General features: G+C 31.1%; 1 protein-coding gene across 1 annotated transcript in view; it reads left to right on the top strand.

Annotated features, from left to right (window-relative positions):
- The window catches only part of Cwc25 (CWC25 spliceosome associated protein homolog), a 59,327-nt gene that overhangs the window by 12,544 nt on the left and 20,128 nt on the right, over positions 1-26,655 (top strand). Inside the window, exons 3-6 of the mRNA XM_085817111.1 lie at positions 5,257-5,402; positions 17,653-17,755; positions 17,991-18,060; positions 24,931-25,104. Coding sequence (XP_085673237.1) covers positions 5,257-5,402; positions 17,653-17,755; positions 17,991-18,060; positions 24,931-25,104 — 493 coding nt within the window. The remainder of the gene's footprint in view (positions 1-5,256; positions 5,403-17,652; positions 17,756-17,990; positions 18,061-24,930; positions 25,105-26,655) is intronic.

The raw sequence follows: 26,655 nt of genomic DNA, 5'->3' as shown, positions 1-26,655 counted from the left end.
AGATATTCATTTGCTTGTGCCTGATGATTCCAGATTATGCCTAAGTCCATTACTGAAATCCTAAGTTCAAGTCTTAACAGAAAATGGCCCTGGATATTATGAAAACCTGTTTTCTAGTTTCAGTTTTCCAAAAGATAAAAATTGACATAATTTTTTTAGATGTACTTTTGTCGAATCTTGCTAAACAATAGAAGAGTTAAAAGGGATTGGTTTCTGCTGAAAAAAATTCTGTTTATTGTTTTTGTTGCAAAATTTTTAACAGTTTCAGCAACATAAAATTGAGTAGTTCTGAATTTAATGACTAGAACCACTTAATTGAGCACTTCATTAAAAAATAAAACACATTTCTGGAATCTGCATCTTTGGTCCGATTTCTTACAACGATTAAGAAAGAATAAACCTGTCAAAATTTACACTGGTGTGCAAAAATTAAGGACGAAGTCGAAAAATTAGCATATCAGCTGAACGAAGAGGCAGAGCGGACAAAAAGACCAATCAGGAGATTAAGTAAGGTGATGTACGGTAGCACATGCGCAGATATGCAGTGTCTGAGTAGTATAAAGCATGTTGTTGGTGTAAGATCAATATTTCTGGCAAAGAGATTGCACGCCGTATAGCAGTTAAAATTACACCGAGTTGCTGCCTCAGCGAGAAATGGCGAATAATCAATCTGTTAGATGACATCTGGATACTTTTACCCGAGGTCGAATCATTGGGAAGTTGGAGGAAGGCTGCCGTGTGACAAGTGTGGCTACAGAGTTCGGAATTGCTCACAGCATCGTTTCACGACTTTGGAGACAATTTCAAACTACAGGAACAGCTATCGGGGGGTTTAGTAGTGGTCGTCCACGAGGAACCACACCCGCAGATGACCGGTATATTGCCTTACAGGCCAGAAGAAACAGGCGGCAGACAGCGGGAGAAATCGCTAGACACACGACACAGGCGACTGGACGACCCATATCGCGTTTTACCGTGGCCAGAAGACTGCACGGTGGTGGTCTGTTTGCACAATGCCCTGTACGGTGTGTACCTCTAACGCCTGCCCATGGGAGAAGGCATTCTCTGTTGTGCCGGGAACACCGGAATTGGAGAGACAATGAATGGGGACGAGTACTCTTTACAGAGGAGAGCAGATTCAGTCTGAGTAGCGATTCTCATCGCATATACTCATCTGGAGAGAGCGGAGAAACCGCAATCATCCCTCGAACATCATTGAAAGGGGCAGGTATGGAGGTGGTGGTGTTCTCGTTTGGGGAGGCATTTCTTCCATATGTGTGTCTTTTTAGAGGCGCTATGGGTCCGTAGTTCCTTTTCATGGACGACAATGCACCATGTCATCGCACAGTAGCTACCGAACAGCTCTTAGAGAGTGAGGATATTGAATGTATGGATTGTCCGGCACAATCTCCGGATCTCAATCCCATCGAGCATGTATGGGATTTTCTAGGCAGACGCTTGGCAGCTCGTACCTTACCACCAGTAACGATTCCGGAGCTTCGATTGACGCTGCAAGACGAATGGGCAGCAATGCCTCAACAACTCATTGACACCCTCATTCTCAGCATGGGCAGACGCTGTGAAACCTGCCTAGCAGTCAGGGGAGATCATATTCCCTATTAAAGACCGGATGTTTCTTGCTGGACACCCATCACAGGGATGTTTCGGCCTTCAGTCGCATTGCGCTCCATGCTACTTTTTCAGGTACGTACTTACGTATTATCGCAACGAGGTTGGCGCGATTTGTAAGTTTGAGTAAAAAAGTATGAATAGAAAGAAAATGTACATTTATTAATTACAGATAATTTTTAATACAGTTTTTTATATTATTTTGTTTTAAAATATAAAATAGCAATTAAACCCTTCCGGTTTCGAATTTAAATAAGTTGCAGAATTATTTTTTCGGCGGAAATCTTTTGGCTATTGCTTTTAGCACTGATTGAAAACCGTCTTCCCCATTAACAGCTTGAGCTTGGCGCCATATAAATTCAATAAGGTATGAGTCAACAGTTTTGTCAGCAATTCCCATCTCTTCTGCACAAAATTTAATTGAGGTTAACTCTTTACACCAACAATAAATGAAGTGCACCGCTGTCACAAATGAAATTCGGCTACCTTCAAACCAATTTCCGGTTCTCACACCCAAATGTTGATTGCTCTCTTCGACATTACATTTCCAGAAGATTTGCTTTCCAAAATACAGTTTCATTTTATGAGAATTTTTACAAGTACGTTCGTTCGGTATAATTCCATATCCCTGCAACAATTCAACAGCATCTTTTTCACTTGCAGGCAGATCCCAAATACCCATAGTTAAAGTATTTCAGGGCATTCAATATAACCAGTAAGAAAAATAATTTCTTTATGAAAAACTACGTATAACACGTAAGGTCGCCAAATTTGGCGATTTATGCGAATTTTGGCCTGGTTGCGTTAATACGTAAGTACCCTTTTTCAATAAAGCTTCTTTTTATCTCTCTGATTTCTCTTTTAGTAAGCGTTGCTTACATTACTTATGTCCTTATGTATTGGGGATCTTACGGTATTAAATGTGTTGATTTGGAAAGCTTTTGTACAAAGTTATATTGAAAAAACCGTCTCGTCCTTAATTTTTGCACACCAGTGTATTTAAAAAAGTGACTAAGCATTGGCGAAATGTTATTGAAAGAATTATCTATGCCATTCAGTTTTTAGCCAAACAAAACTTAGCCTTCCGGGGTTCCAGTAACAAATTATTCGAACGAAATAATAATTAATAATGTGTATAGAAATGATCACAAAATCTGACTTTATCATTTCTGTATATATTGATTAAATTCAAGCTAAAAAACATATACAGTCAAAAGTCGTTAATCCGGACTCGTCGGGACTTCGGCGATTCCGGATTATAGATCATCAGTTTAAATTTCGTAAGATGGCATGCAGAAATTCTAAAATTAAAAATATGAAACTAATTTATGAAATAAAGAACAATTATGATCTAAAGAGTATCAAAATTTACAAAAAAAAAAAAAAAAAGCATAATATATATTTGCTTACTTTATTAAACATTTCTTTCAATGTAAGTTGTTTAAGTTGCTTCATTTTATGTGATAATACTTTCTCTTTAATTCTATAAACAGACATAATTTCTTGTTCAGTTACAAAGTCCCGCTGTTCAAGTCCCGTTAATTGCTGTGCCGAGAATACCGATAACTTGTCAATCGAAATTTTTTCGTTTTCACTAACCTCTTTGTCACATTCTTCATGTCTTTATCCATTTTTTGCAGCAATTCCACTTTTTGTTTGTTGGACATCGAAACATACTTTCGTTTTGTAGATCCTTTGGAAGTTCCAGCATCGGAAATTCTATTTGACATAATCGAAAGTTCAAGTTTACTTTTATAAAATTGCTCTTACAGTCTGCAAAAAATAATAAGCGGGATCCAATTCGAAGATTAAGGAACAACGCAATCATTAACATTAACTGAAATAGATAATTAGATAATTTTAGCTTACACCGTCCGTTATACATTAAACGCGCAGGCGAAAACGTACTCTGCACTTGCACACACGCATATGCGCAGTAGTCAAGGTCTTACGCGCACGCGTAAAACGCCTGTGCGGCGGCACATGCGCAGAAAGTTTTTAGCTTTGAGGTCCGGATTATAGATCATTCCAGATTATGGGTGTCCGACTTAACGACTTTTGACTGTACCTCATTACCTTGGAGATAAAATTCAAAATGAAACAATTAGCTTATCAGGGTGTAATAAAAAGGAAATTATTTTAAATAAGGTCAAACAGGCAAAATATTTTACTATCTTACTTGATTGTACCCCTGATGCTAGCTATCAAGAGCAGATATCAATTTATATGAGTTATCTTAAATTAGAAAATACAGACATGAGTAATGAAGAAAGGTTTTTAGTATTTTATGTTACAACAGATACGGCCAGTGAAGGATGAAAAACATTCTTATTAAAACACTTTAGAGGAAAATGGTTTAGATATTAGTAATTTACTCGGCGAAGAATACGACAATTATTCAGATATGGGAGGCAAATAGTTTTCGAGTAATTAAGCTCAAATCCTTGCTTTTTCTGAATAAAATGTTACCCTATGTTTAACATAATATATAACTATACATACCTTTTTTAATGTAGAATAACAATAACAACAAGCAATCACAAAAAAGATAAATGTTGCACAAATTACTACGATTGCAACAGTAGACACAAAATGAGGATTAAGCAATTTGTCAAATGCATCTACACTTACATACACATCGGCATCAAGTATTTTCAAGTTCAAATAAAACAGAAGAGAACACCAGAGACGAACTCCTGTTCTGGTTGTAACTTTCGGTCAAATAAGACAATATGCTGTAATGGAAGGGGGCACTCCTGTTCTGGTTGTAACTTTCGGTCAAATAAGACAATATGCTGTAATGGAAGGGGCACTCTGAACTGGCAAGCTCGAGGCTGCCTTAAAAGGCCTAGTATCCGGAAGAAATGTTTAATAAAGTATCGAGGATGCCTAGTATCTGGATAAATGAAATGATAAGGATGATTTCCTGTGAAATATATCCCAAGTAGTAAAAATTAATTGCAGTTAAAAAAAAGGAGAGGGGGAGAAAAAAAAAGACTCGTTAAAAAATTGGGTTAGGGAAGTGATGGTTATAAAGGCAGTTTATTGCCATGGAAAATGCCAAATCAAATTGACAACACATGACACTGAAGAAATGTACTGAATTAGAAAATCACTAAATGGTATGTGTGGCTTTAACCGGGAGGATGGGGTTGAAATAGGAAATAACTGTTAAGATAAAGTTAAATCCATTACATTTTATATTTAGGCAAACTTTTAGTAATGTATGTTTTATTATACGTAACTCAATGTACCACATTTTAATAATAATAGACAGACCAGTTCTTTGCTACAAAATATTTAAGTGTATGAATGCACCTGTTATTTATCTTGAAATTTTGAAAAAATATTTAATCAATAATATTAATGTGTTATATGCATCTAATGTAAGGATAGTTGTTCCGGGAATGTTAAGTTGCGTACTAAACTAAAATATTGAATCATTAATTAAAGCAACTTCACAATTTAATTGCAAAAGAGGTTAGTTGGAAAACAAGTACATACGTTTATGAGATAGGAGTTTAAGTATTTAGAAAATATGAATAAGTCTTTAATAAAATATAATTATATATTATAGCTTTTGAATTTAAATGTTTTATTAGATGATATACTTTGTATTTCTTTTAGAAAAAAAGAAGAAAGGCTTGATTGGATGTATCAAGGTCCTGCTGCCTTGATAAATAGAGAAGATTATTTGCTTGGGCGAAAAATAGACAAGACATTTGAAATCTTACAGCAACAGGAAAATGGCTCTGAAGCAGCAAAAAATGATGGTAAAAATAATTCTTGATTGAATTCAGAATTGAGAGTTTTGCATTGTCAGTGCTATTTCTCCTAAATGTGGATATTACATCCATATTTAGTAGAAGTTAAAATGATTTTATGTGTATATTAAAGTTCCACTTTAATTTATTCAAATAATAGTATTTATTTATTTTGGTAAAAGTTGTTTTTATCCATCTTTCGCACAGTCCATAAAAGTACTTGAAAGTTCTTAGTTTTTTTTTTTTTTTTTTTAATGAGTTTTGGTCCTTAAAAGTTCTTAATTTTAATTATCTGACATTTCTGTCTAATTTTTTTATCACTGCCATTTTTAGAGTGAATTAACATTTTGGAGGAATATTTTTTTGGCAATGCATTTACAAATATGTGTTTGATGGGTTATCATATGAATTTTTTCCTACTTCTTAACATAAATGGTGGGTACTCAAGTTTTAGAAATGAGGCCCTGCTTCGATTGAAATATAAACATTTTGAAATAATAATTGTTGTTGTTTTTTCAAAGAAGAATTCATAAAATATTACATCAAAAACAATTTTTTCCCTTTTTGAGATACAAGTTCTTTTATTATGCAGTGTTAAATCTGGCAATTTATCAACATTTTGGCCGTTTCAAAATCAGTGTACAAAATTTTTTATTTGAAGATTTCCAAAATTTTGACAAATTTTTTTACAAACATAGTAGCACTTATAATATCATAAAAATGGTGATAATAAATTAAAATTATATTTAAGAAATAACATTAAAAATAATACATTTTTATTTTCACTTGCAGTATTTTAAAGTGACATTACTTGCCATTTTAATGACTTAAAAATATTTTGATTCTTCCAATATTTTAAAGTGACATTACTTTCCTCCAATTACTTCCAATATTTTAAAGTGACATTACTTCCAATATTTTAAATTATGACATTACTTCCAATATTTTAAAGTGACATTATATTGATTCTTGTGATATTTTAAAGTGGCATTACTTTCTATTTTAGTGACTAGAAAATATTTTGATTCTGAAAAATAAACAAGATTATAAATGCTATAGAAAGCTCAGTCTCCAAAACACTTTCAAAATGCTACTGTAAATTGCTAAAACAAAACAAAAATGCTACCGTAATTATTAAAACTTAATTTCTTTCTTTCTTAATATATATGTTTATACATTTTCATGTTAAAGAGTTTGGCCCCGAATGTAATTGTCTGAGAATATTTAAATGTGTAGCAGTTTTTTCTTGAAAATTCATTCTTCTCTTTTCTGAATTTTTTTTTTTTTTTTCCCAAAAATCTACTGGCCTTTTGCTGTTATAAGGGCTGGTAGGGATATTTTTCTTTTATTTTAGACCTTGCACCATGGAAGGTCTAAAACCAAGATTTATAGACCTACAATTTCCAGAAAAATGTGACGAAATGAAGTGTCTTTATGGTTATTAATAGGAATTTTGTGATGAATTACTTATCTTTTGCAGAATTTTTGGAAGAACAGTGAAAAGAAAATTATTTAAATTTTCTCCTTTTGATCCTGGAAATCTTTTCTCTTAATATGTTTATCTTCCCTTTATTTTCTTAGCTATCCACTACACACGAGCATCAAAGCAATCAAAGAAAGCAAAAAAAATTGAAAACCTACAGTGAATTAAAAGATTCATCATATATGTCTCAGTACGCCATACATACCTGAGTGTCTACCCTAAATTTTGTTGCTTAGTGGCTTAGTGCTTCGCTTAATTCTAAAAATTCTGCCACACTGGCTTCAATGCTGGTCTTGACCTTGTATCATTTCATATTTATTTTCAATACTTATAATATTAAAGAAATGGAATTAGCAGTTTCTTCTATGTATTCTAAGTAAAAGCAGTTCTTTAGAATAACAAAAATCTTTAATTAAATCTGAAAATTCATTGAAAAGGAAATTGGTTGTGTGTATAAAGAGAGAGAAAATTATTCTTCAAAGGTACATTGTTGAAATATTAACAAATTAGGAAATGAAGTGAAGATTAGTGGGAACATTGATTTGTTTATTGAAACTATAATAGTCAAGCTTATTTAAAGTTACTTGAAGCTATAACTTACTAGAATTGTGAAGCAACTATTCACCAAGTTCTGTTGTATCAATAACTATGCGAGAAGCACAGTAATAGACCCGTTTATTCACTTAAGAACAGTTAACAGAAGGCACTTCTCGTGCTTACAAGTGTACTTTATCAACACTTTTTATGGTAACTCAAAAATAGAACATATCATAAAATTAAATCTAAATTGAATAATCAGCTGAAGTTGCACAGAGCTATTTAATGCACCTTGGTTGAGGGTATTAGTCAAGAGCATAATTGACTCTTCGCTAATACCACCAACACAAACTAAATGACAATTAGCATGCACGGCTGTAAAATTACAAGCTTTAACTAGTAGCGAAAACAACGTGGCCGAAAGGCAGAACACACTGTATCTGAAGTAACTCAAGATTTTAGCTTAAATAGTACCTTCTACTTATTTTGCATAAAGCTTGAAACTGAAATTGTATTCTGGTAAGAAAGTGTGGGTTGGAAAAATGAAGGTTTAAAGGAAAGGTTGTATCAGAAATAAAATTAACTGTTAGAAAAATAAAATAGAACCCCACAAAACAAATGAACTTAGAAAAGATGCTCAAGAGAAGGAAAGCTATGTAAATTATCTAAAATATGAAATTAAAATGAAGCATAAACATTGTGTTATTTGTTTGTTCGAAGTTCAGATTTTGAACCATTCGAAGTTCAGATTTTGAGCGTGAAGGTGCAGTTGCCTCTCGCTCCCTATTTTTAACTTGTCCTTTTTTTAACTTTCTTGTCCTTTGTGTTACATGTTTTATCAGATAGCCTGGTTCAGTAAAAGTAGGCAGCCAGTGTAACTCTGATTAAAAATCCGGTTAGAACCACGTGCAGTGCTGATAAGGACCACGTGTTTCCGAGACTCCTTCCCCTTTATTTTTTTTCTTTCTAGGTATTTCTTTCTCCTGATGAGGAGGGACCTTTAGCTGCCCTCGAAATCGATTGAGTATTGAATTCAATATACTTACGCTAAATACAAGGTTGTTTTTACGATTTTGATTGTCACATTAGCGTGTTTCTCTTCTAGTCTAAGGTACTAATAATTTTGAATTGCAGTTTAGGTAACTCAAGCTTGATTTCTGTTTACTTTTTAAAGATGAAGACATATATCCTTACTGATAAATTGACTAAATAACACACATATACAATAAATAATGATATTTCAGAAGAGATTATTGTCTTTAAAAATATAGATATTTTTATGGGAGGGGGAGATGCACTATTGTGATTCAGAAAGCACCAACTCCTATCTATGTCCATATTTTAAAACACATGCTAAAAATATATAATGGTATCATATAAAAATGTAATCATTGATAGATAATCTTTTTAATAGGCATTGGTTCATCTTTGGAATACCAATCCATTTTCATTTATTGGAAGGTTAAAAAATGTTTCTGAAAAATTAAGTGATGAATGCTTTGAGTTCAATCTGGATTTGATTCCAAGTGTATGTGCTAGCTGCATGATTGGCTTTCATGGTTTTTCCCATATTTACTGTGAATTCGAGCCAGTTTCCCTTATAAATTTCACCACAAAGTTGGGTTGTTAAGCAGATAGCCCTTATGCGCTTTGCCATAGTTGAATAACTTAACCTAACATCTGAAAATTAAAATTATAGACAGAAAAATCCTGACTAAATGTTTCCTTGTATTATTTATTATATTAATGCATTTAAATATATCATCTTAATCAAAGCAAAAAATCAAAACTAAAGTATAAATTATCAATTTTCAAGGGCAGCTATTTATAATTGAAAATTAACTTCTGATCTTAAAATAAGAAAATTGACTCTGAAGAAAAAAAATTCATGTGGTAATATTAAGCTTTAACATTAAACACTTAATAGTATTTTAAAGAAATGTTACAACTATGCATGGGAAAGGCATCAGGTATTTTTACAATGTTGAAAACACATTTTGTATTTTGTTAATCACACATTTTTTTTTTTAATCCGTATGAGGTACAAATATTTTCCTTTTAGGAGAGCTATTACTTTTAATTTCAGAGCCCACCAGCGGCCGAGCAGTAAAGTCACTGAACACTGGTAGTTCGGTCCGAGGATCGAATCCCACGAACAAGCGGGCTGGCTGCATGGGCATTTTCATGGTTTTCCCTGTGTGTAACGTGTATACGAGCCAGTTTCCCTTAGAAAAAAAAGGCATCCCTTACCTTAGGGAGATAGCCTTCGAGGCTTTGACGTAATCAAACACACACACATTCAACAATATTTGTTACATTTCTCAACAGATATGCATGCATCAAGGTAATAATTTTGTTTATCCTTTTTTGATCTATTATGAAACTTTTTCAAAACTTTTTGCTTTATTGTTTCATTCTTGTTTTCTCTGAAAGTTATTTACTATTTAATTCCTGCAGCGTTGAGCATCAGAAATAAGATAATCAGTAGCTACCTTCTTTGTTGCACTTTCAATATTATGATTCTCTCAGAATTCATCAAAGATATCCTGTAGTTTTATTATACCATCTTATTATCTCTGGTTTTCATTTCAAGTTAAGTGGGAAATGGGAGTCTCTGCCCTTGAATTTTGGTCTCCGTAGCTTTCTTGGCTTCTCTGAGGATATTTCGATTGTGAAGATGGAATTTAAGAATTGACTCGAGAATTTCATGCAAACGTGCCAGTCAGGATATTTTGTCTATTCAGTAAAAAATTTACTTCAAAAATTTTGAAATGAGTATGAATTATACAGTCAAAAGTCGTTAATCCGGACTCGTCAGGACTTCGGTGATTCCGGATTATCGATTTTTTCGGATTATAGATCATCAGTTTAAATCTTGTAAGATGGCATGCAGAAATTATAAAATTAAAAATATGAAACCGTAATTTATGAAATAAAGAACAATTATGATCTAAAGAGTATCAAAATTTACAAAAAAAAAAAAAAAAAAAAAAAAAAAAAAAGCTTAATATTTATTTGTTTACTTTATTAAACATTTCTTTTAATGTAAGTTGTTTAAGTTGCTTTGTTTTTTATGTAATAATACTTTCTATAAACAGACATAATTTCTTGTTCAGTTACAAAGTTCCGCTGTTCAAGTCACGTTAATTACTGTGCCAAGAATACCGACTAACTTGTCAATCGAAATTTTTTCGTTTTCCCTAACCTCTCTGTCACATTCTTCATGTCTTCATTCATTTTTTGCAGCAATTCCTCTTTTTGTTTGATGGACATCGAAACATACTTTCGTTTTGTACGATCCTTTGGGAGCTCCAGAATCGGAAATTCTATTTGACATAATCGAAAGTTCAAGTTTACTTTTATAGTATTGCTCTTACAGTCTGCAAAAAATAATAAGCCGGATCCAATTCGAAGATTAAGGAACAACGCAATCATCAACATTAACTGAAATAGATAATTAGATAATTTTAGCTTATACCATCCGTTATACATAAAACGTGCACGCGAAAACGTATTCTGCGCTTGCATGCTCACATATGCGCAGTCGTAAAAGGTCTTACGCGCACGCGTAAACGCCTATGCGCATGTGTCAACGAGGCGCATGCGCAGAAAGTTTTTAGCTTTGAGGTCCAGATTATAGGTCATTTCGGATTATGGGTGTCCGAATTAACGACTTTTGACTGTATATCATTGAGGAACTGTATGTTGTAATGTATATTGTAGTCATTGCAGTGTCAGAGTTAACAATTCTCCCGATTTTCGACCACTCTCCCGCCAACCCGATTTACAATATATTTCTCCTGACTTTTTCTTATTCTTAAAATTTTTCACATTTTTTATGGAACTTGGCTTAATACTTTGTTATATGAACAACAAAAAGGGGATTTTGGATAGATCTGAAAGCAAATGAATTTTCTCTAGATTATATCTAAAACAAATCAGATGAGAAGTTCTGCTTTGTGAGTGAGAGTATATGTATCCAGAAATGTCGTTCTCTAGTTCTCCAATGGGCATCGAGCTCCACTGCATGTCATCTGGCATATATTAGCCAATGAGCACAAAGCAAGCTCAAGGCTGTTATTTAGATTATCAAGAAATGCTTATCTAGAATCCTCGATCAATGGGATCCACTTCTTGCATTTTTTTTCTAAAGAAGTAAATGCTTCGAGAGTTAAGATAAAAGGCTCTATTAAAGGTTATAAAATACCTAAAGTAAATGGAGATGTAGTTACTACTTCCATTGTTAAAAATAGGTTTGAGAAAAATAAAGTAGTTACTGCACCATTCAGTAATCCAACTGGCAGTTCTCAAAATAATACTGCAAAATATAAACATAAAGCTGATACAAATTACTCTCAAAATAAAAATAATTGCTCAACATATGAAACATTTTCCGATTACTGCAAGTATATCTTGTGAAGAACGAATATTTTTTTTTCTTTGGGCCTTAACACAGCTTTTTGCTTTTTTTTTACAATTCATTGTAATTCTATATATGATGTGATTTATGGTGAAATAGAAATCAGAAGAAAGATGAAGATTTGGTAATAGGAGCTGCAACTACAAAAGTAGTGGAAGAACTTTCAGAAGAAAAAAAATAAGTTTTATCTTCATGTTAGAAGTTACTTCTGTTGAGTATGAGATTACATACTACATAAATTTCCAGTCAACAATGAAATGATTTTGCATGCTAAAGTTGCTGATGTTTCTGCTGTAGCAAATGCATCTTTTTCTGATATAAGGTACATTTTGAACAGATTTTCTGTGTTACTTCATTTAGTCATGAAAGATGATGATATTGATGTTGCCACTCATAATATTGCAGTCACAATTTTGCATTTTACAATTAGGAAACTTGGATGAAGTTATAAAATCAGCTAGGATTGACACCCAGTGGAGTTTAATTGGAAAACTGAAAGATGCTGATGGAATTTTAAAATATAGTGAACTGTCTAGAATTATATTGCCCATCTTGACAGTTTCCCATAGTAATGCAGGGTGTGAAAGGATTTTCAGTGTTGTTGCGAAAATGAGGACTAAATTTAGATCTAATATTAGTGATGACACATTAGAAACACTTTTATTAGCGAAAGCGGGCCTACGTGACAATTGCTATGAACAAAATTATGAAGTTTTTTTCTTAATGAAAGCAAAATCTGCCATTGTTCACAACATTTGTATGAAAACTGATTAAAGTGTCCTTTTTTACTTCCTTGGTACGAAGTAAAAAGGAAGTATTGTAATCTCAAAAAGTTTCAGGCAGCATATTTCAACGAAAATATCCATTTTGACCGCTATCAAATGCAATTTGATGTTCTTGCATGATATCTGTACGTAAGGACAGAATAAAAGACTCTTTTTCTCAAAAAATTATAAAACTGCTTTAAAATGAATTCTGAAGAGAATTTTTTGTGGCATCTGTACAAACGTACGTACGTATCTCACATAGCTCAAAAATGAGTAGCCTCAGAACGTTGAAATTTTGTATATAGGACTGCTATAACATGTAGATGTGCACCTCGTATTTTGGTTGCAATCGGCCACACCAAACGTATATAAATGTATTTATATATATATCCACTCTGTTACCCGGCTCAGTGATCTCAGTTTCTTTACTCTTATATGTTTGTAAATTGTACATTTTTTTCTTTAACCCTTTCAGGAAGGACGTCCCATATACGCATTCCCTAAGAAACGTCTCTTACAGCCGGGCGTCCCATCCACACATTCCTAGAGACTGCATTCAGAGGACGGGTGATGCGTATACGCATTTTAAGCTGGAACATTTTTCTGAAGGCTACTAAGATGGCATTCTATGTCCATTACTTTTGAAATGAACACAGTTTTAGGTTCCTGACCTTGAGTTTAATATATTTTGTCTGACTTTGGTATTTCACTCATCAACTAGCAAAAGCGTAAACAGAGGTGGGCTCTAAAACGCCGCGTGCTAATGTAAATATTCACATGTCTGATTTATATCCAATTACTTTTTTAATTCTATTTTCCCCTCTGCTATATACGGTCTTTCAGGGTTAGTAGACAGGGTTAGTAGACAGTTTTGCATTGACTTCAGATATATTCCCGTTTTTTCTCTTTTTATTTCTGGGAGTCTCACCTCTTGTCTATTATGGGACGAAGGCGCTAGTTATCAGAGGAAGAATACCCTCGTATGGTTAATGAACCATTTACTAACGCAGATGAGAGTGATGATTCTTTTTCTAAAGATTTAAAAAGTGATACTTTTTCTAAGAGTTAGAAAGTGATACTTCTCCGTGCATCGAGACTCAGTCTTCATTTTAAATTTTGTTACTTCTTACTGTAAATAGGCTTTATTGTGTTTTTTTTTTTTTTTTTTTATTAATTTTAGACTGTATTGATGGATTTTATCAATTAAAACTTTGGAATAATTTGAATAGCACTTCCGAAAATTATTTTACAAGGAAATTTTTAAGTATATTTTCATGTAGAATAAAGAAAGAAAGAAAAAAAAAAAACGTTATTAAGTGCTAATTTTAACATATATAAGACCTCAAGTAATAATCTAAAATGATACCAAAAATTATGAGGCTAGAAGTGAAACTTTTTTTTTCTGTTTTTTTTTATAAAATTAGGCTTAGCGATGCAAAACCTCCGTCCTGTACGGTAACTGCATTCGATTCCCTTCCCCACACGAGAGTCTTAAACAAAGGTGCGCTGTTGCGAAAAGGTTAAAAATGATTGAATTATGTTGTTCTTATCTTCTGGTTAAGCTTTTTATGCCTTTAATAAATCTGTATTCGATATTTTTAGAATTATCAACAATTTTAAATTTGTTTAAGTGCTGCTAAGCCTAATAATTTTTTTGAAGGCGGCATTGCTTGTTTACATTTGAAACAGCAGAATAGTAGATTTGTTGCCAATCTAGAAAAACTTAGCTTCGCAACAACAAAGATAACGCCTTCATTTATTATTGCGAATTAAATCATGCTTAATCCTTTCTGGAATTTTTTCGAGGAAATAAGTGTTTAAGATTTACTTCATAATTTTTAATACAGATATTTTGAGTTTATGTATTTTTGCCTTGTCGCGAAGGGAGAACTGTAATTGAATGAGAAATACTCAATCGTCTGTTAAAAACTGTTTCCTTTTTGTTTTGCTTGCTTAATTTGTTTTATACAATTTTGAATAGAACGTGTGGCAACGATTAGGTAATTCTTTAACTGATATAAATTTTGTGCATTCTGAGCTATAATATGAACGAAATATAATACTGTTAAGTGAACCTAGCGCCAGAGTGTCGCTATGGTAAACAAATAGAGTGAATTTTAAAGAATGCATTTATTCTATTGTGGTTTATGCATTTTCGTCGAAGTAGATTTAATTCGATCCAATAAGTTTAAATGAAATGCAAGAAAAAATGCATATAATTTAATATTCTGTGCAAGGAAGTCATGGTGTACACATCAAAATTTTTTTTTTTTTTTTGTTTTCTTAAATGATGCAAGTAATAAAATGTTTTTTATGTGTTGCTTGCATTTAAGAATTAGTAACTATTTAAAGTTAATTCATTATTAAAAACTATATTTTTATCATCTAAAAAGTCTTTTTAACATTGTAAAAAATCTCCTGATTTTTGAGTGTCATAGGTTGGCAAGTATGCAGTGTATATTGACTTAAATCAACAAAGCAGACATTAGTTTTAGTTGTATTTTTCTCATCATATTTTTATTGTTTTAATGCATTTTGCATTATAACACTGGATGTGAAAAGTGAAATTTTTACATTTCCTAGTGTTTTCATATATTTCAAATACTTTTTCTATATTATTTGAACTTTAAGGTATTGTATTTTATCGTGAAGAGTTATCATTTATAAGTGAAAGTTTATGTTAAAGAGGAAAAGGCAATAAGTATAATAAGCTAGTGATAAGCCAGTAAGAAAAAAAAGAAAATAATTTGTCACATATAGATAAAAAGTAGTGTAATGTTAACCCTAAGCAGTATAATTTTTTTGGGAAAAAATTATAATAAGACAATTAGTATAAGAAAAATGGCAATAAAATGTTAAAAGAAGAAAAACTTTTTGTAACTGTACATGTAATGGGTTGTTGCAAATGAAATAGCCAGTTTTAAGGAGAATTGAGGGACAATGAAATGAATACCTATGTAATCAAAGTTATCTCCAGCACTATCAATGTGTTACTGCCAATGTGTGGTAAGATCATTTATAACATGTTTTTAAAAATCAGTCTCTAAAAATTGTGAAGTCCTCCACTGTGCAATAAACTGATGCACCATTATGATGATGATCCATTGGTGCATCTTACTATTCTCATGGGCATGAAAGTAGATCAAATATTAAAATAAAAGGGTAATGTATAGGAGTATAAAGGGTGAGGCACAATTTTGTACCTCAAAGTGTTGATTTGCTGTATGTATTCAGCATTCTTTTGAAACAATAAGATTCAATGTCTGTTCACAAGTGCTGGTTGTTTAAGGCAGTTTGTAACTACGTATCTGTAGACTATCGAATTGCTTTTATTACTTTTTTTTTTAAGAAAGAATAAATAGTGAGTAACACCACCTGAAGACCTCCATACAGTTAATGGCATCTTCGGATGAAAAGAGCCTCTGTAATGCTTCCTGCAGTGGCTTTCACTCCCAACCATTTTGACGAACATATATTATTGACACAGAATATTTACTTCTCATCCACAACCGCAATTGTAGCAATCATTTTTCTTTCTTAACAGGAAAGAACACGCTTCTAAAAAGTGCTTTGTTTCCATTGGTGAGATTCATCAAATATTGACTTGTTAATATTTTTAACATTTGCTGTTATTGTCAAGTGCCCTGAGATAGTTGAAAAGTGTGCATCTGGGCATTCTCTTATATAATTTATCATGGATCATTTTGTAGCCAAATATCTTGAGTCAGACTTTTTAAGCCGGGAGCGAGTGGGTCTCTCATTAGTTATTCCTTCAGCAAGAGTTTTAAGGATTTTTTTTTTACTGCAGCCACTGCAAAATTTCCCAAATATGAACTTGTAAAGTTTTAGCAACTTTAATTAACTGGATTACATGATTTACTTGATGTTGGTTGAATTAAACATTTCATGCTCATTGATTAAATAAAACAAATTATGCAATTGGATCATATGTGTAACATTGACACAAGAAATAACAAAATTTTCATAAACCTCATTGTTTGTTTTCTGGTGTAACATCCATGTTGGATGCAGTATAACAAAAGTTTGCATAAACCTCAGCACTTGCTTTCATCTGCAACCAGCAGGAATCTTACTTCATTCAACCACCATTTTATTTGCAGTAACCCAATTTATGACAGACTTGTCTCTCAAAGTTAAACCATAAATAAAAAATATAGGTGAATTCATGCATTCTGCTTTTTCTGTACTTAAAAAGTTTTTGTCATGAACAATATAAGATATGCTTAGGCCTTCAAAAATATGATATAGCAATCTTATTAGTTATTGCATGCAAAAATGAGTTAATATTTTATATACCTGCGAAGTGTTTTGAACACATTATTTTTATTTACTCATTCAGTTATCTCATTTAGAATCATATTATCACTACATGAAGACCTAAGTATGTATGTGTACAATAGATGCCAACTGCCCTAATTTTACCTGGAGACTTGGGTTTTCAACTCGTCTCTCAGTAGACCATCGATTCTTCCAGTTTTTAGATTTTTAGCTCTTACTAAGGAAAATGTTTTCCAGCAATAAATGAATTTATTGGATTAATGGTGCTTAATTGTACAAATATCATTTGCCCACCCCTATTGATTGATTACTTTTAGCTATTAAATTTTATTTATTTAATCTAAATTGCATTTTTTTCTTATTAAATGTTATGATTTTTTTTAATTAATTTTTTTATTATATCTCAGTAAATAAAAATTTTTTCCCTCTTTGGGATTTTCTTGGTATAAAAGTAAAAGAATATTAAAAAATTTAAATAACCAAAGAACATAAAATTTAGAATATTAAAACATTTTACAAACAGAATCACGTTAATAACCCAATCCGTTATAAAGTGAATTTAAGTAAGTTAGCAGTTCTTTTGAAATGACATTGCTGTGTAGTGTGGAAATTGCCTGCTTTCTTCCGGTTTTCACGCAAAAAAGTTTTGGGATTTCAAGGTTGCCATCTACTATGTATATGCATTCATATTTATACATAAGATGACTATAAAGTAAGCTTTGAAAGCTATATAATAGTTCTTATATATTTTAGGATCAGACATTGGTTCTACCATGTTCAGTAGTCAGAATCTTTCAGGGACTGCCACCGTTGATTTAGCAAATAAGATAAGAGAAGATCCACTGTTCAATATAATGTAAGTATTTTTTGCTTATTGTTCATTTAGTGAATGAAAATGAAACATTGATTTTTAATTGGATAAGTAAATTTTCATGAAAAATTACTTTCTTACAGATTTCAGCTCTATCACATCAAATAAGTTATGAATGCATTTTTACTTATTTTAGAAGATAAATTTATTGAGATTGAAATGATTTAAAAAAAGTTTTCATTGTTTGGTTTCTAATGTTAGTCTATTATATACATATCAGGAAAAAAGAAAAGGAACAGAGGAAAAATCTTTTGACTAATCCTGTGAAAATGAAACAATTACAGGAACTGGTATGTCAATGTCTCTCTTAATTTGTAGAGAAATTTATGCTCATTTTTGTGTGCCTTCTTTGTTATATCTGTAAATGTACACACTTTTTTAAAATCAGAAACTAAAACCTAAGCCAAAATATTCTTACTAGGATAATTCTTATAGGAATAACTGTAATTTAGATATATTTTAAGTATTAGACAATGTAAGAAATATACATAACTGAAATCAAATATAGTTCTAAATAAAAAAAATCAGCAGTTTAATTTTTTTGTCAATATTTCCATATAAATAAAAATTGACATAATTTTCTGGTTTGTAGTTCAGACCTGATGATCTAATACAACATTCCCATGTACATTTCCCCCTTTTTTACTTCCTTGTATGAAGGAAAGGAAGTATTGTAATCATGTTTTGTATCTGGGTACCATGTTTCAGTGAAAATATTAATTTTGACTGCTATCAAATGCAGTTTAATGATGTTTTTGCATGACATCTGTACGTTAGGACTGAAGGACAATTTTTTACAAAACAAACTCTAAAACTGATTTAAAATCGATTCAGAAGAGATTTTTTCACGGTGTCTGTACATACGTATATATGAATCTCGCATAGCTCAAAAAACAAGTAGCCTGAGAATGTTGAAATTTTGTATATAGTATTACTAAAACATGTAGCTGTGCACCTCCTATTTTGTTTACAGTCGGCCTCACCAAAAATATATAAACGTATGTGTCATATTTTTAATGCGTAGAAGACACTGGAACTCTTAACAGCTTTCGGTAGCAGTTCATGACTTATGGTTAAGGCATACAGATGAAGATAATGAATTTGATTTCGATAAATCACCAATCTTTATTTTCACACATATCCAATTAATTTGGCAGACACTTATTCAATCATAATTAAATAGGATAAATTGCTATGTACAATGGTTTTTTTTTAAAAGAAATGACGTAGGCATTTGGGATGGGGAAGCAAAGCAGCGTAGATGTTTGAGTGGCGGAAACTGGTAGATGCAATTATAAAGGCAAGCTATGATTGGTTAATTTGAGGTTGTTGTATAACATAGAAGGATCTCAGGTTTGGGAGAAGGTTGAATTTAGGGGGAGCACGAAATCTAGAATCATTAATTTTGAGCTCTCCAATTGTTTTTAAAGCAGCTATTGTAAGTACCTATTCTCCTCCCACTTCCAAATGGAAAGGTCAGGAAAGTATTAGTAAATTATCCAAGCAAGAGAAAGTTTGTTATATGAGGAAAGGCATGAGGAAGCATCAAGCACATAGCCTGTAGGTTTTCCTATGCTCCATCATGATTAATGACCTTTCTCATATACACACTGAGAATATACACATTATGAAATGCTGAACAGCTAATTTACAAGTAATGCAATTTCTAAAGAAACTAAATAAATTAATACAAACGTAATTTTTAAAGTCCTCAAATTATTAAAATGACCAATGTCCTTTGACTGTCCTAGTGAAAATTTTTTGTAAAGTCTCTTGATGAAAAAAGTTCCACTAGGTAAATGTTCAAATGTTTTCACAAAGTTAATGTTCACTAAAAAGTCTTTCGAATTTTTCTTGATGAAAATATTTCTATTATAATACATATTGAACTGCCAATTCTCATGTAGAAATATAATACTCAATTTGTGATTAATTGAATAAATTCTTCTTACTGAGGATAAACATACTTAATACAACAGAAAATTCAATATATAAAAAGAATAATAATATGATGCGATACTAAATAATACAATAATACTTTGACGATTAATTGGCATGTCCTCGTTAACAAAATCAGCGTTACATCTTGCTGGTGATTGGGGGATGCCTAAGTACAATAGATAAAAAAAAACCTCTGTTCCTTAGAAAAGGTAACTGACATTTTTCGGCATTGTACAGTTATCAAAGTTTTTGTATTTTCTTTCAAAAATCTTTCATATTGCTTAATAAAAATACAACATTATACAAAATTCAGACTAATTTAAGACAAATAATTCGTATAATCAAGTTAAAGTCTTTTTTAAATTTTGCAAAAATATAATGGAGTAATTAATACCTTCCAATAAGAAGAAACAAAAAAGAAAAATTTTGTTTTAAATTAATGTGTGTGTGTGTGGTAGTGCTTCTGTGCTAAACTATGGCCAAAGGATTGTGACTGGTAAAGAAAATAAAAATGACCCAAGTCACTCTCATGGTCATAGTTGAATCCCCTAACAAATAAAAAGAGGAAAATTTTAGGGACTGTTAGGAGTGTTCCTATAGGAACAGCAGGACGTGCTATCACTTCTTGTATCCTCCCTAAAGAGAGGATGCAAGGAGTAATAGTGTTAAACCTCATATCGGAAAAAGAATAAAAACATTTGTCTTTGAAGCAAAATCTGGTATTAAATCCGGATTTTCAAAAATGTTGTTTTAAGAGTTTTTCCTCTCCTCATCTTCTGGGCTATGGGGCACGTACACAACAAATTTTGAACAGAAAAACTCTGGAAAGAAGGAAAGGCAGGATAGGAAAGTAGCCAAACTGGAAAAGGTCAAAATCGGAAAAAATAAATTTTCATAATTAGGATTTAAAGTCAAGGTCAGGGTTTTTAAATGTCATAATCGGGGAAAGAATATTTTAATGCAAAATTTGGAGAACTAAAATAATTACATTTTGGACAGAGACGGGGATTCTACTATTTCTAACTGTTAATTTAAACTCACTAGCTGGATTAAAAGTCTGAGTCTGGTTGAATGAACAATTTCTGATTTCTTTTTAGTTAGAGGATTAGGCTTATCAGTTTCAAAAGTAACTTCAGAATATTGTTTTAAAATTTTATAAGAGCTTGAAAAAGAAGGAGAAAGTTTATGTGTATTAGGATATTGAAATTCTTCATACATTATTAAATCACCTATTTTAACCCCTTAACTGCCACGGAAAACCTACAAGATTCATTTCCCAGTGCCACGGTTTTTCACACAGCCGCGCGTAGTTATGCGATGTATTAGGGGGAAAATAAGTGCAAGTTTTATTTTCTAAAAACTGTTTACTTTCACAAAATAAGGAACAAAAGAAAAAAAAAAAAATTGAATGCACAAAATTTAATTCTTTGAGTAAAAGTATAATAAAAAGATGTAAGTATAATAAAAATGATGTTTTTATAATAAAAAATTTCCCTAAAATGGAGTTTCGATCAATTCATTTTTAGACCAGTAAAGTGTAATATTAGGTTCAGTAATATTAGGTTTCAGTGAACCTTGTGAAATCAGAATGCCTAAAAAAGCATATATTTCATCTGAAGTGGTTGAATGCCACGATTTTGTTCTCGATTTATCGTTTGCAAGGTGTTGGTTCATATACTCATCTACAGAAGGGTTAGTTTCAGTAACAATATGAAGCATGAGCAGTTCATCAAAAAATAATTCGAAAAAGATAAATGGGTTTGAAACATCCGTTATATCTTTCTTTATTCCTGGAACCTACTACAAAAAGTAAACAAAAACAGAAGACACAGAGTTAAAGACATTATCTAAATTTTGATTTTCTTTAATTTCGACTAATGATAATAAATTAAACTCAAATGTTTACAAACAGGATTTCTAGTTAATATATCAGCTTCAACATTAGTAACCCCCCCTTTTTTTATATATGATATCAAAGTCATCACTATGGCACGCTCAAGAAAAAAATCAATAATCATCTAAATTATCCAAATTTTCAATTTACAAACATAATATGCACTATAAATCTTAATGCAAATCATAACAAATATAAAAATTAAAAAATACGTTTTACTCAAACAACACCAGCCAATAACGTGCAGTCATTACTTTCACGGCTTTAGACACATCCCTCTCTCCAATTTCTAACCACACTTCTCTGAAATGGTATCCTCTTTCGCATACTTTGTCAAGGTCATTGTGATGTTGCATTCCAAAGTTTTGCGAATAATTTTACGGGTAGCAGCACAAAGCAAATGATAGTATTTTGGAACGGCATATATATATGCTCGGAGGCAGTTAACGCATCGGCTGAGCAAGGTGTATATATACACCTGCGGCAGTTAAGGGGTTAAAATTACTGGTTTTATAATGGGTATCATATTGTTCTTTATTTACATTATGATATAATTATCAGACCTTTACTGAGCAATTTTTCTAGCTTCTCCAATTGGTGGATATATTTCTTGATTTTGAAGTAACAAATCATAAGATAATTTTCCATACATTATATATGATGGTGAGAATTTTGTTACAGAATGAGGAGTATTATTATATTCTTCAGTAACTTGATGTAATAATTTTGTCCATGAAATATTATCTTAATAAGAATTTAGTATGCATTTTAGCCTAATTATAATTGTGTGATTAACTCGGTCAGCTTTACCGTTAGCTTGGGATCTATTAGCAGTAGTTAATAATTGTTTTACGTAATGATCTTAAATTTTGAAGATGTAAAAGCAGCATTTCTATCACTTAAAATCTTTTTTGGTACTTAAATTTGAAAAATTTGTCTTAAAAACAATATGTGTATCAGTAGTTATACTTTTAGAATAAAAAGTCCATATATACTTAGTAGCATGATCGATTATAATGTGAATATACTTTTTAGTAGAATTATAATAATTTAATCCACCAACAGTATCAGTAGACAATATTTCAAAAGGTTCACTAACAGATGGTAAAGATTGCATAAAACCAAATCTTTTGTGTTACTTTTCTTATTGATTTGACATACTTCACCATGTTTACAGTAGTTTCTAACATCTTGAACAATTCCTGGCGAATAGTATCGAGGAGATAATAAATTTAGCATTGAGAAACACACCAATATGACCAAAATTAAGATGTTTTTTTTCAAGTAATTTAGTATGAAGAGATATTGGAAATACAATTTTATATAGTCCTTGCTTTTTAATAGTTAACACATCGGTAATTTTCTTATACATATGGTTAGAGACATTATGTAAATTTTGATTTTCTTTAATTTCGACTAATGATAATAAATCAAACTCAAATGTCGACAAACAGGATTTTTAGTTAATATATCAGCTTCAACATTAGTAAAACCCTTTTTACTGCCTTGTACGAAGTAAAAAGGAAGTATTGTAATCGCGAAAAGTTTCCGGCAGCATATTTCAACGAAAATATCCATTTTGACCGCTATCGAATGCAATTTAACAATGTTTTTGCATGATATCTGTACGTAAGGACAGAATAAAAGACTCGTTTCCTCCAAAAAAATTATAAAACTGCTTTAAAAATAATTCTGAAGAGAATTTTTTGTGGCGTCTGTACGTACGTGCGTACGAACGTAAGTATGTACGTACGTTCGTACGTATCTCGCATAACTCAAAAACGAGTAGCCTCAGAACGTTGAAATTTTGTATATAGGACTGCTATAACATGTAGATGTGCACCTCATATTTTGGTTGCAATCGGCCGCACCAAACATATATAAATACTATATTTATATATATATCCATTCTGTTACTCGGCATAGTGATCTCAGTTTCTTTACTCTTATATGTTTGTAAATTGTACATTTTTTGCTTTAAAAATGATTGAATTATGTTGTTCTTATCTTCCGGTTAAGGTTTTTACACCTTTCGTAATTCTGGAAGCAATATTTGTACAATTATCAACAATTTAAAAGCTGTTTAAGTGTGGTTAAGTTTTAAATAACATGGCGGACATATTTGTTAACATTTGAAACATCAGAATTGTAGATTTGTTGCCAATCTAGAGAGACTAAGCTTAGCAACAACAAAAATAACGCCTTCATTTATTATTGCGAATTAAATCATGCTTAATCCTTTCTGGAATTTTTTCGAGGAAATAAGTGTTTAAGATTTACTTAATTTTTAATAATTAGTAATTTTTAATACAGATATTTTGAGCTTTTATGTATTTTTGTCTTGTCGTAAAGTGAAAACTGAATTAATTGAATGAGAAATACTCAATCGTCTGTGAAAAACTGTTTGTTTTTTGTTTTGTTTGCTTAATTTCTTTTTTACATCATTCTAGCTTTATTATAGTATTTGAAAAGAACATGTGGCAACGATTAGATAATTCTTTAAATGATATACTTTTTGTGCATTCTGAGTTATAATATGAATGAAATATAATACTGTTAAGTGAACCTAGTGCCAGAGTGTCGCTATGTTAAACAAATAGAGTGAATTTTAAAGAATGCCTTTATTCTATTATGGTTTATGCGCTGTCGGCGAAGTAGATTCAATTAAATCCAATAAGTTTAAAAGAAATGCAAGAAACAAATGCGTATAATTTAATATTCTGTACAACGAAGTCATGTGGTGTACACATCAGATTTTTTTTTAGTATATGATATCAAAGTCATCATTATGGCATGCTCAAGAAAAAAATCAATAATCATCTAAATTATCCAAATTTTCAATTTACAAACATAATATGCACTATAAATCTTAATGCAAACCATAGCAAATATAAAATAATTCTTTACGCTGTCAATATTACTCAACTTCTTAGATATCAACAACTAAATAATATTTCAACTAAAACACATAATGTAAACAAGAGTTTACCCAATGAATTAACCAAACAAATTCGAAATTATCAGTTAAAAAATATGTGCGCATTGTGAGGCACAGTTATTGTTAGCAACTGCATCAATCATATTCGAATAAACCGCATGTACGACAAATGCGAGTAACGAAATGAATTTGTGAGTACCGATTCGGTACTTTTAGTCAACCGATACCTGTTTCTCGGTAATGAATACATGCAATTTGCTTCATCTCTAGTATGTAACATCTAAATATTTTTAAGTATTAATTTTTTTAAAGTACCTATCTTCATTTATAAGTTAACTTTTTACTAATATTTATTATATGTATTTATGTATATATATATATATATAGCTTAAAGCATCTCTCACAAAGAAGAGTAAAAAGAGCAAGAAGGAGAAGAAAAGGAAGCATAAGGATGAAGATTATGACAGTACAAAGCTTCAGGAAACAGACAAAAGACATAAATCAAAATATTCAAATAGTTCTCAATCAGATGATGAAAAAGTGCATTCAGATAGACTAAAGGTATCTATTATTACTCTTCAAAATGGAACTACCTTTAACATTAGTTTTCATGAAAACCATTGAATTTTTCATAATTAGGTGTCTTTATTTAATAATTTTTTTATTGAATTTGTACTAAACAGAGGGTTTTTTTTTTTTTTTTTTTTTTTTTTTTTTTTTTTTTGTGTGTGTGTGTGTGTGTGTAATTCATCTAAATTTCTTAGTAGATATTTAAAGTAATGATAATATTTGACATTTAATAAACAGATTCCAAATACATATTTTAGTAATGTATTATGCACAGAATTTCTCTTCAAGACTGCATTTATTTTACATTTGATAAGTGTAACTAAATTTAATAACTAATTATTCAAACTTTTGGCAGTATAATGCTAGTTTATAGGATGTTTTTGAATTTGCCTTACAAATGAACCTTCATTTATATTTGAATTTTTTGCAGCAAAATCTTATTTCTTGGCTTATACATAGATTAACTTATAATATTAAATTTATTATTTTAAAAAACATTAGAATTTTTAACACAGCATATGAATTTTTTAACCTCAGATTTTAGAAGTTAATCATTTAACTATTTTTGTAAAATTTAATTCTTTGCTAAAAATTTTGATTTCACAATTTTTATTAAGACCTTAATTTTTGTATTATATATTATCACAAAAACATAACAAAAATTAAGAGCTGATGTCTTACTTTTGTATTATATTAAAAAGTAATGCATAAAAGCACATATTTTAAAGAAAATATCAGAAAGGAATTATCAATTATTGGAGAAGTCAAACAATAAGAATCACCATAATATTTGTAAATTTTGCAGGACTAGTTTTAATGGTTTAACTATAGAACCATCTTCTCAGCTGTCTAAGTGCAAATAAATGAGATAAGATATATTGATAAGACTGACTGGGCAGAAGTTAAGCTACTAGTGCCACTATTGATAAAACAAGAAAACTAAAACATAATTTCCTTAAAGCCTAAAGGAACTAAGGTTGTTAACTAGAACAGAAACATTTTTTTTTTTTTGAATGTGAAACATGTGTAGAAAATCTAATTCACCAATATAAGATGTGATGTTTTTACATTAATTTTGGCTGCAGAAAAATGGAAAGTATGATTCTCTGACCAACAGTGCTGGTCAATAGAGAATTTCTGTTTTTTTCTTTTTCCTAGCATGCACCTTATGTTCTTTAATGTGAAATTTTAAGGCTGTCTTAGTATGACCAATGTAAATTAAACCACACTGGCAAGGAATCCTGTAAATACCTCAAGAATTCATATCCAGAATAGGGTCCGGTCCTTAAGTATGGAACTGGAAATTTTTTTGATAGGAGAAAAAATGATCGGAAATTTAAATTTCTGTAAAATACATGCAATTTTTTAACTTTTTAATTTACAAATATTATGCTGATTCTTGTTGTTTGACTCTAATAATCATTACTCAGTGTGTTACTTTAACCTGAAGATAAGATGTTATAATTAAGAAAATTACTATTAAGAAGTTACTCTTAAGAAGATTTCTTAATAAAATCTTGTTAAGGATAATTGCTAATGATG

Source organism: Stegodyphus dumicola, chromosome 5 (assembly GCF_044657685.1).
Source record: "Stegodyphus dumicola isolate Sdum_Otavi_A_Nest chromosome 5, ASM4465768v1".
Lineage (NCBI taxonomy): Eukaryota > Metazoa > Arthropoda > Arachnida > Araneae > Eresidae > Stegodyphus > Stegodyphus dumicola.
This window is presented reverse-complemented; position numbering and strand designations above follow the sequence as displayed.